Below are 12123 nucleotides of genomic sequence, written 5' to 3'. Positions count from 1 at the left end.
GCCTCTCACTAACAGTATGAGAAGGACATAAGTCAAATCTCTCCACTGAGGATTTATGGCTAGATGAGTTGTTGTATAACAGTTCGTCTTTTTTAAGCACCCATTAGGCTAATTGAGGCCTCTTGATTAAAAGAGAAAACTCTCGCCTGCAGCAGCTTCTATTTCAAGGTTGGTTTCTTTTTTTTGTGTTTTGACTTTCAATAAGGATACTTATGCGGAAGACGCAGAGTTGCATTTTGTGTGCCTTTGATGTGACGAGCATCAGGAGTGAGGTGGATGTCAGAGAGAGAATTGTTAACTGAGGCAGATGCTGCTGATACTGTTGCTGCTGTCATACACAAGCTTTTTTGTCTTGTTGAAGAGTGTCATTGCACTATTATTAGACTTTACAACCACCTGACAACCACACACACACACACACACACACACACACACCATACTGTCTCATTTTAAAAAACATCTTAAATTCACCAGTTAACTTTGACGTGTTTTCTTAAGAGGCTGTTTCTGTGGCAGCTTCAATCAGTTTGAATACATTTATTATTTATTATTTACATGGTATCAATTATTTATTTCATCCCAGTGAGATATATGATTTAATGAAACTGTGATCCAGTCCAGTCCAGCAGACTGCATTTTGATGTCTTTGAAAATGGTTGAAGACGCCTTGCTAAAAGTGCACCTTGATAAATGTTTGTGCTCCTTTTGTGGGTGTTTTTTTACTAAAATAAAAGCTTTGGTTTTGGCTCAGTTGTTGGGACTTCAGCTTGGATACAAAGTCATTATTCTGATTAATTTAAAAATGTCAAGCGCACACTTCTCTGATCAATCTGCAAATTCACAGAACATAAAATGTGCACTGGGTAAAACCAGCATACAGTACCTCCATGCACTAAACCACTTTATAACATGGCTTTTGAAAGTGCTCTATAAATAAACATTATAAACCAAACTCCCCTGACTCAGGGCAGCCTCTAATTGGCTGTGTGCAGGTGTGACATTTTCTTTGTTGAAACGTGGAGGGCGACCTCTTGAAATATTTTGGGAATGTGATTGATTGTTGTCTACAAAGAAATGTCATGTCTTAGAAATGTGGTCCGCTTAAATTTAAAGAATCACTCACATGCAGTATTGCCAAAATGTTGCAGTCAAAACTTGAACCGTCAATGTAGTGGTTGATAAGGCTGCGCATGCATATCCCAACACGATATCAGGTACATTGCCAAAAAAGGCTAAAACAATCTCAAGAAAAAGGTCCCTGCATACTGAATAGATGCTCTTAAAATGATGAGTTATCACAATGTTTTGACAGTAGGTTTTCATCAGGAAAAGTAGTGGCTGAAAAAAAATAGCTTTCAATCCGCTGTTTATGGCTTTCATTTTTGCCTAGAAAGGATCATCACTCTCAAAAATGAGGGAGTATTCGGCTGCTTCTTGGCTGCTTTATATATTTTCACTGTATATTTATAGAATGTAAATGTATCCATGTCATTATTGTGATGTTGCCTCACAGCTGAATATAAAGAGGGTCCAAAACCTGTTGGTGACATAAGCACAAAAGTGCAAAATCAGCCCACTGTTAACTTAAGAATGTATCAACATTCAGCAGGATTTTGAAAAACTTGCCCATGTCTTTGTCTTTGATAGGCTTGCCTACTGTAACACTGTCTTTACAGGTCTCTCTAAAAAGTTGACTTGCTGAAAGCTGCTGCTCAAGTCCTCACCAGGAAAGTGGATCAGTACAGTTCTCAGATCTTCACACTGGCTTCCTGTGAGTCCAAGAATTTATTTTTAATACACCGCTGATCTGCTGCTCCGTTATGAACTGTCCAGACCTGTCGATGGTCTGAGGTAGGTCTGTTTACTGTCCCCACAGTCAAAACTAAACACGTATAAGCAGCATGCAGTTTCTTTGCACCACATATCTGGAACAAACTCCCAAAAAAAAAGATCTTCTCCAACTCTTAGTTCTTCCAACTTTTCTGTTTGCCACTGTCTTCCGATTAATTAAATTTGGGGAATTCATTCATCATTCACTCTTCCCTCAGCAGTGCCTACTGGGCCATATCATTAAATATCTGTATATATCAATATCAATTACCATCCTAAGCTACTTTGGAAGCTGAACAACGTTCTGCAGCTTTTTAAAAGACAATAAAACATTGCATAGCATAAAAAAGCCACAATAATGGATGGCAGCAATCTTTGTTTGGCTTAGCTTGTTGAAAATTGCTTAAATATTTACATACTTGATTTACTATATGTACAGTAAATTGTTTAATATCTAGTTATTTTTGATATATTTTACAGCTTCTCAAATTTTCAATGGCTCCTTTATGAATAATGACTGAATGCTAGCATCTTAAAGCTAAGCTAGAAGCTGTAAATCTGCTGTGCGAACCAAAATAGGAGAACTCTTTGTGCTTGTGTGGCCCATTAATTTCTTTGGTCAATACTTCACATCGTACTGAGCGAGCACTTAATACAATATTGAGAATATACTACATGATGAGCCATGAATAGACACTGCCAGCTTAAAACATCATATTCTTTCCTTTATGGTGCTCAAATACTTGCTCAAACAATAATGATGGGTATTTGATAGAAAATAATGTCATTCTATATGGGCAGTAGATCAAGCATATTTATCGTATGACTATTTGTATGATGCTTTCTTTTGGATCTACATACATTAACTATGTGGGAAAATTGCAACAGTTTATCGGATGAGGTGAGATTGTCATAATTACAATATTTTTTAAAAAGTGAAAAAAACATTCAATTTTAATTTAAAAACAACTATTTGTTTATTTTTCTGTGATATCTACCATCATTTCAGAGGTGGAAGAATTACTCAGACCTCAGAATTTAGTGAAAGAAGCAATTGTTTCAGTGTAGAAATACTCTGTTAGAAGTTCTGCATTTAAAATTTTACTTACAATTTTTGTAAAAAGTAATACCCACAAAATACACTTTAAGTGTTGCATCACTGTAATATTGCGACTGGTAAATGTGAGGCTAATTGTAATTTATTTATATATAGTTTATGTATATTACTTTTTACTTTGAGTAGAAAGTGAATTTCCCTCTGGGGATCAGTATTCTATAGTAAAATCCATCTGTAAAAAGTAAAAGTCTTAATGATTTAATAATATCATAATTATTTGTTGATTATATTTTGTATTATTAATCTAAATCTGCAAAGTTACTAGTAACTAAGGGTGTTAAATGTAATGGTGTAAAAAGTACGCTTGCCTCTCAATTGTAAAACACAGCAGAAAATACAAATACTTATTTAAAGTACAAATACCTGAATATTGTATAACTTTGTTCCTTTCCACCACTGTATAATTCAATCTGCATGTCACATCCTTCATGTACATCTGTATTTATGTACATATGCTGTTTTCATGATTTGGAAATAAGTTAATTAGCTTTTTGCGTTTTTATCCTGTGTCATACTTCAATTTTACGCAAAACACCCTCTTTGTGTTGTTTGCTATTTATAGTTTGTTTTATTTTAATTCAGCTTATATTTTTTGTTTCTACATGTCCATGTGCCTTATTGTCTTTATTTTTTTGTTTTGTTTTGTGAGTATCTGGACAAAGTGTGCTTACTTACCAAACATAATGCGACAATGCTGGACAGCTCCTGAAAATGACAATGTCCATAAAAAGAAAGCAAATACACTCAAAATTTGAATTTGTTTTCTGAAAAATAATTTATTTCCAGAGTAAAATAAATGATATGTTGCCATACAAAAAGCGTAAGAAAAGGGACAATGTCAAAACTGTAACTGCAGAGAGATCAGTAGAGTAACAGGCCGTGTGTGCAGAGCTGCGTTAGAGTTCTTCAAACACATGTCCAGGAATAAATTCAGAGTTGTTCACTTTGTTTGACCTTGCACACACAGTCTCCTGTAGAATTTCTGTAACTTTTATTCCAGATATATCAGGCCTAGTTTGAAGACACAGAGTTTAGTTTTTTGCCCCAATATTGCAACATACTATTTTCATTGCTATGAATTGTCCCAAATCTTCTGTGACATAAGACACACACATCTCAGACAATTACATCATGAATAATTTATACTATCCTTTCAAATATAATCTAATAAAACATTCTGGGCCTAATTAAACAAATATATTACTCCTCCTTATATCTTTTTTATGTTAATGTCCAAACACAGAGATAGAGTTTCTTCTTTGCTCTTCCACTAAGTGCAAAAGTCAAAAGAAAACAGTATTAACATTCTTATTTGAATAATCCCTTATTAAGACATATTAGGCTGAAGAAACTCCGCAGATGTAAAAACATGGAAATGAAACAAATTGCTATAATGAAAAATAAACTTGACACAAAAACCTGACACAAAACTAGTAATAAACATGGACATATCAGATATGAATTGCACATTTTCACCTATGAGACAAGACTTCACAGTCTAGTCTAAACAGTATCAAACACAGTGCCTGTGATCCAGCAAGAGAACGAGAAACTGAACAGTGCACAATGACATGGAAACACCTTGTTTAAAGTTATTTTCTAACTGTTTAAACATCTAATAGGCCACTATAATAACCCAGTCAGGGTGTTTCTGTTCTCTTCTTTCTTGTTGCATTGAAATAAAATGCATTAACTGAATTAACTATTAGTTTGTAAACACTTGGCAACTTTTAAATATGAACAACTGAAGAACCATCCAAACTTGTTTTTTTTAATCATATAAATCTCATTTTTCAGAGAGCAACAGACAGAACACACAGTGCACTGACTGAGAGGAAACTGTCATTTTTCACACAAACCTCTGGAATCATGACAGACCTAAAACAATATGGCAACTATAGTTGTAGTAGCATCATGTCCGCTCACTAATAATCAACTAGGACAGAGCCAGACAGTACTGTAGTCGTCCTCTACCACCAAGTCAAAACTGGAATTCACCGGGCAACACTGGACAACATCTCGCTGATACGTAAACGACTAAAATGGACCCTTGTGAAAGTTTACAGAGGGCGTGGAGTGGCTTGGAGAGCTCCTGTATGGGCTATTAAATACAGTGCCTTTATCAAAAACATTTTATTTTATCCTTTAAAGAAAAGAAGAATAAAATCATAAAATATTCCTTTGAGAGAATATAAACGTCCACATTGTCCTTTCTTGCATAACAAACTATAAAACTGACTCCATATTTTCACAAAACTCGTGGTCCTCTAGGTTATATATAAACTTTGTCCTGTCGACTACTTTGGGGCCGTCTGTGAGAGAGGGGTAAAACTCAGTTGGCGTCATGTATCCCTCGTGACTTTTGATGTACTTCTTGTAGTTCCTGCGTAAGCAATACCACGTGGTGGCATACAGGAGGAAGGCGACACCCTTGAGAATGATGGCGAGGCTCACGTACAGATGCCTGTAAGCCACGTTGTCGTACAGCAGGCAAGCGCCCTTATCGCCGCAATCTGAACTCCAGAAAAGGCAAGTAGAGTCGATCCCAGCACCAAAGATCAGAGGTGGGGGGATGAATCCTGCAAAACAGAAACACTGACTTAGCCTAACTACTTTCTGTTTTCACAAAATTAACAAAGTAAAACTACTTTTTGTGCATTCTGGGTCAATAACAAATCATTACCTGGTCAATTTCTTGTTCTATTACTGCTTTTTGCTATTTCTTTTTCTCTACATGACATATACTGTATATTTAAAACTGCTCACCAAAGCAGATCTCAGGACTGTCTAACTCTCGGGTAAATACTGAACTTGGTAAAACTGCCTTCCAATACTTTGCATCTTATAAATTACATTTAACTTAACTCTGTCAAGTGAAGTCTGTGATTATCACTAATACTTTTGTCATGTCTGACCATGTTGGTTTTTTATTCACTCTGATATACTGTCTTGCAAAAGAGATCTTGATCTGAGTGAGACCACCTGATTAAATAAAGGTTATATAACTGCTCTCCAATTGCACATTGATTTTAAAGGATTAGCGTTCACCATTCTTCACGGAATAGTTTGACATTTTGGGAAATGCGTTTCATTTATTATATTTTTTATTATGTAGCTACAGTCAGCAGCTGGTTAACGTAGCTTAGCATAAAGACTGGAAACAGGGGAAAACAATTAGTCTTAAATCTGGCTGAAGACATCTTCTCATCCAGCTCAGCAAGAGAATAAGCAAATTTCCCCAAATCTGACATTGTCAACATGAATTATTAAGTATATTATGCTTTTTTCAATACTTTGAGAAACACACTTCTTCTCTAAACACAGGAATCATTTAAAATAATATCACATTATATCTCTTTTATGCACAGCTTACTTGTGTGCTTCTATATAACTAGATTAAGACTTTCTTTATTCCTTTTCCAACACCTGATTGTGCATTTGTTTTTCCAGTGTCATCAAGCGTAATGCTGTATGATTGATCCGATTTGTTTGTTCTGTACGTGGAAATAAATAAAACCAACAAAGCATCTGAGGTCGATCCAGTCATGTATTTGCAAGAGAGGCCAGATTATCCAACTCTGGAGAAGCTCCACACACTTGCAGTTTTAACGGGCACTGAGGCAAATGCCAAAGCCCATAGCATCCAAACTTAATGTGTTATCTGATTAAAGTTCTTTAATAGCTCTTACCGAGGAGTCGCAGCAAAAGGAACAACACACCAAGTGCGTAGGATTTCAGTTCAGGGCTCACAGTCCTTTAAAGGAGAAGCAGATAAAATAAATTACTATGTTTTGTTTTCCTTATTCATTCTGTGCAAGAACACGCTTATCCACAAACATACCTGATTAGGATGATAACAGAGGGAGTCTGGGCCATGGCTCCAACCAGGCTGCAGGCACAGATCACACACAGGAAAATCAGGAAAGCCTCCTGGCAGCCCGGCGTCGGACATTTCCCTGGAACCGCTGTGGCTAATTCACTCTCAGCGGATACACAGGAACATCCAGTCAGGTTCTGTGAAGTGAAAAAGACGAGAGTTCATCCAAGAACCATTTGAACCAAAATGTGTTATTTTCCACATCTAAAAGGAAAGCCTGGTATCAACACAGTATATACAGAAAAAAAGAGGCTGCTATAACTGTCACGGTGAGCCAGCAGTGATAGTGGTATTTTGTGCTGCTGAGCTGAGAGAAATTATCTCTGCATGTGATTTGAATATAGAAGACACTAATCTGCAGTCGGCATCTGATCTTGAAACAACCACACTAAAACTTGATTGCCCAGCATGCGATAGCTGACAACAGAACTATGAAATACTGGGACTTTTTTACTTACTTGCTATTCATTCATTTGGTTTTTCTTTGGTGCAATCAGGTAGATAACATTCCCTTGCAAAGACTGAATAATTTTTTTTTATGTGAGATTACTGTCACTATCACAAGAGTTATGATAAAGACCTGAGAGATGTTCGATGAGGTCCGAGAGCTTCCTATTCGGCTGCAGCCGGCGAAGCAGGCGGAGAGATAGGTGACGCCATTGGAGCCACATACGGGGCTGATGGAGGAGGTGAAGCAGGTGCAGTGACTGATGCACTGAGCTTCTGGTTTCTCTCCCACCCGCAGAGTCCTGAACAGAGACACAGAAAAAAAAACCTTATCATCCCTTCCCACTGTAAGTACCAACTATATCTGTATGAGGTGCAAATAAAATCGAAGCAGCACTCTCAGCCCTTTATCAGTGATACTATGGGCCTCTGGTTCAATTTTAACATCTCCATGGAAACTGCACTGCACAGCCAACCTGCTCTGGAGCAGGCTGGGTCCAGGCTACCAAGTCAAGAAATGGTAAAGGCCTGAAATCAGCATTTCTGCAGGACCAAAAATACTGCTTTCACACTGAAATAACATGAAATAAAACAAAGTATCTGTAGCACAAAGTATCAAAACCAGCCATGTATATTTTCATCATTTAAAAAAGATACCTTGGACTTGAGTACATATAAAATGCTGGACAAACCTCTTTCTAGCAAGTAAATGTGTACTATTTAAGTGGTTCCATAACAACCTCCTACTAACAAAGTGGTATAGAGAAAGTTTTTTTTCTTCAGTGAGACTCAATGAAATGAAATGACATCAGCTTCATGGATCTGTGACAGACCGATTAATCTCCTGCCCAGTGAAATAAGTAATCTAAGGGGCACACTGGCCTGGAGGGTCCCTTACATTTCCATGTAATACATGACATAAGCTTGTACACAATAGTAATTGAAAGATTGCATGCATGTGTGTAAAATGTATCTTTTTAAAGATATTTACTGGGTAAAGGATCAGTTATTCCCCTTCATTTACTTTCTTTTCTCCCTCCCTCCTAAAGTTCAGGCCTACAATGTTAAATATTTTAGTTTGAGCTATTGATTGTAACTAGGACACAGTAGCGTGGACAGCCAAACAAAAAAACTACAGCGGACTGTCAACAAAGCATCCAAGATCATGGGCAAATCACTCCCCTCAGCTGATTCCCTCTATACACATCGGACTGTAAAGTGAGCAAAGAAAATCATCTCCAGCTCCAGGACTCTGAACTCCTCTCTTTAGTTTAGTTGCCTTCTCATACACTGCGCATGGTCATTTATCAACTATATTTTGTATTGTTACATGTTGTGAAGTGTATTGTCTATATGTCGTTTGTATTGTATGCACATGATGCAGAGCTTAAACAACATACTAATCTAACAATCTAATCTAATGATGTTCATTATTGATTCATCTACAGATTGTTTTCTTGATTAGCAACAAAATCACAAACTACACAAACTACTACAAAATCTCAAGTTCCCAGAATCAAAGATGTCTTTGATGTCTTCACTGTTATCTTCTAGAGCCCTTAAAACTAAGAAATAAATACTAAAATAATTCAGTTAATTACAAGAAAAAAGCAAACATTTATGGAAAAACTCATATCATAATTTCTTAAATTTATCTTGGTCTGCCACTACAGCCTTAAGCTGTATTTATACTCTTACCTGTTGCCGTAATTGACCGTCACTCCTGCAACGGGACCAGTGTCACAGCCCAGGAACAGGAAGGAGACGTAGCAGGCAGTGGAGATCAGGTTGACCAGCATGGCCATGCGGATGGCTCCCAGCGCAGACAAGTTCAGCTTCTTCACCAGCAGACCGCCCATGAAGATCCCCAGACACGCGCATGGAATGGCTGTCATGCCTTAAAAATACAGTTGGCCAAAGCCTGTTTATTATACTGGTATACAAATATTTGACGGCGCATGTGTGCACTTGTGGGTGCACTTGTGGGTGCTTGTGCGTGTTTGCTGGGAACAGACCTAACAGCTGGTTTGCTGAGGAGGTGGTGAGGTTGAACTGCTGCTCAAGGTATTTCCCCAGAAAGGCTGCAAAGCCTGCCACGACTGCAATCTCCATACAGGCCGCCAGGATGATGCAGGTGAACACTGGGTTCGACAGGAGGTGCTTGGTCACCTTGGGGATCACTAGTCAAAATAGAACAAGGAGGGACGGCCATTAACATCCTTGCATGTTGGTTAGCACGACAGATTCTCTTGTTGTCTTTATGTCTTTTTTTGGCACCTACTCAAAATTGACTATTTTGTTTAGTAATCAAGTACATGAATAAATAAACCAATGACGTCTCAATTGATAAAATGCAGATTTTGCAACTCTCGGCAAAACAATGACTAAAAACTAGTATTGAGCTGCTCACAGTTTATTGCATCAGTAATAATAATACTACAGTAATATGATGTAGTAATACAACTATAATCTGCATAATGAGTAATTTCACTGTTAATGATGTAAGTACATTTTGGTGATAGTACTTTTAAGGAACATTTTTCAGCATTTTTGATTGCGCTACTGCTACTTCTATTTAATTAAAAGGAGCTAAATACATCTTCCACCAGTGAGCAGGTCTAACCACTTTTAGTTGCAACCATTTTAAACCAACACTATCAAACATGTAGTTTAACATATGCATTCTCATTTACATTTGACAAATGTAGAAAATTAATGTCATGTATTTGAAAATATTTTTTTCCCCCCACCAGATTTGTAAACTGCAGTACTACACTGGATCCTGCACACTCACCCCTGAGTTGCTGACAGCAGGTGGGGCTGTTGGCAGGCTCGTGGTTGCGTACAACCCCATTGCTGGACTTTGGAGTCTCATAGTCTGAATTCAGAGATGGAGGAAGCATAACCTGCTCACTGTCTGCCTCCTCCTCTCTCTCCCTGTTTGGCAGCGACTGAGGGAAGCCAAACATAAAGAGAGCTGAGCAGAAGAGTAAGGCACCGCACAGGAGGAAGCCTGCCCACCAGGCCCCGATCCACCGCGGGTCGTCTGGAGTGATCCCCAGCTTACCTGTGGAGTGGCACAGCAGAAGTCAATACACCACTTGCACATTTAAAGAAACGCATTTAAAGAACAACACTGGAGAAAAATAGTAGACTCACTGGTGTCGATGAAGATAGCATCCACATAGAACTTAGTGCAGAGGGAGCCAAGGATGAAGCCACAGGCTGGTCCAAACACCAGTGTAGAAAAGAGGATTCCTGCAGAGAACCATCAGCTATAATGTTTGGTCTAATTTCATTCACGGAACACTTTAAGTAATATGTGGGTTATATGGGCTAGTATTGCAAGTCATCAACCAAAGTCATGAGATGCTCTGTTTAATACTCTTTATGCCTTCTGTTTTACTCCATAAAACACTTCTGATAAACAAAAAGATATATAAGGGATCCTTTGTACCACGTGCAATTAAAGTCCAGTATATTACTGAGGATTTGTGATTCTTGTTGTGTTTATTATTTGTATTGTGTTTATTGTCTTTATTGGTGAGAATTTCTGTTCTGTGATTGGACACCAAAGTTTTGCTTAAGTTAATAAACATATTAAAGTCCAGTGCGGCAAGAAAGAGGCAAACCTTCACATTTGAGAAGCTGGAACCAGAGAATATTTGCCTTTTTTTTGCTTCATTTGAGCTTCAGCTCATTTCAGTGTGAAGCAAGACAGCTAACAGGGAAGCATTTTGGCTCTCATGAAAGATCAAATCAGCCAGTTAAAACTACAAGGCGAGCACAGCGGTGGTGGCAACACACACGGTGACTGTGCTCGTTATGATCACATGGCTCAGCCTGCTCAGCCTTGCAGGGTAGAGCACTGAGCAAACAGATCCAAACACACACTGTGAGCAAGACACCTGACTACAGAGACCAGTTCTTTTGTCCCAGTCTGCTCTAGTGGGCAGCTGGAGATAAAATGTGAAGCTTCGTCAAAATCCTCATTAGAGCGCTGTCATCGGGGTGAAGAGTCTGGCACTATGACTCAGACTGCAGGCAGATAATGAAGACTCAAAGTTCAATTTGGGAGACAAATTTCTCCCTGACTGTGCGTCCTGTGATCTGTGGTATTATTAGACTGCAGTATGGAGTGTTTCTGGCACACAAACCAGATCTTGTTTGACCACTGCGACTCACAGAAACGGCTACGCTAGCTTCAAATTATCATCAAGATAAAATGAAATCATCTCTGCTATTCCACTTCCTCCTCCAGCCCTGCAGCATTAGAAATATCCCCTTTACTGGCTGCAGGTTGGCCTGCATATCGTTGCTATGAGCATGGAGTCTCCAGTAAGACTTTGTTTGAATGCCAGGAGCAGCCACTTAATGAACAAGCATGGAAACTATGACTAGGTTTTGTATGTCTCTGCTAGTGCTGAGAGTGAACACACATGTCGGCTTTCTACTCTGACCACCCACATGGGAAGGGAGTAAACACATTCACATGACTGTAGCCTCATTCACATCATAGTTTATTCTTCATACAAAGGATATGGCTCACAGATATGATAGGTGTGGCTGACTACCTACAATGTGGTATAAACAGACTACTTTAGGCAAGACGAGGAGTGAAACAAAAGAAAAAGGGGCTTTCATGTTGGGATGGGAACATACTGCTCCTCAAGCATACAGCTGAAACATCTTTGCGGTTGACAGTGAGACCGGCACGGAAATGAACAAAATACACGCGTGTCCACGAGGCACAACAGGTTTTTATCTCTTCCTTCAGCTAGCTTCTGAGGTTTTGTAATATGACAGCAGAGAGCAAGCTAGTGCTAATTTCCTCTGCTGACAGCCCAAATGA

At 38.5% G+C, this 12123-nt stretch overlaps 1 protein-coding gene across 2 annotated transcripts in view; it reads right to left on the bottom strand.

The window, feature by feature from the left end:
- Positions 1–3703: 3703 nt before the first annotated feature.
- slco3a1a (solute carrier organic anion transporter family member 3A1a) overlaps positions 3704–12123 on the bottom strand; it is a 52265-nt gene continuing 43845 nt past the window's right edge. For both annotated transcript variants that reach the window (XM_046037931.1, XM_046037930.1), the window contains exons 3-10: positions 10431–10529; positions 10066–10338; positions 9287–9451; positions 8970–9168; positions 7405–7573; positions 6789–6961; positions 6637–6701; positions 3704–5526 (exon numbers count right to left, since the gene is read on the bottom strand). In XM_046037931.1, coding sequence (XP_045893887.1) covers positions 5174–5526; positions 6637–6701; positions 6789–6961; positions 7405–7573; positions 8970–9168; positions 9287–9451; positions 10066–10338; positions 10431–10529 — 1496 coding nt within the window. In that variant the 3' untranslated portion in view covers positions 3704–5173. The remainder of the gene's footprint in view (positions 5527–6636; positions 6702–6788; positions 6962–7404; positions 7574–8969; positions 9169–9286; positions 9452–10065; positions 10339–10430; positions 10530–12123) is intronic.

The sequence above is a fragment of the Micropterus dolomieu genome, linkage group LG22 (genome assembly GCF_021292245.1).
Source record: "Micropterus dolomieu isolate WLL.071019.BEF.003 ecotype Adirondacks linkage group LG22, ASM2129224v1, whole genome shotgun sequence".
In the NCBI taxonomy this organism is placed as follows: Eukaryota; Metazoa; Chordata; class Actinopteri; order Centrarchiformes; family Centrarchidae; genus Micropterus; species Micropterus dolomieu.
Note: the sequence above shows the minus strand (reverse complement) of the source record. Positions and strands in the feature narration are given on the sequence as shown.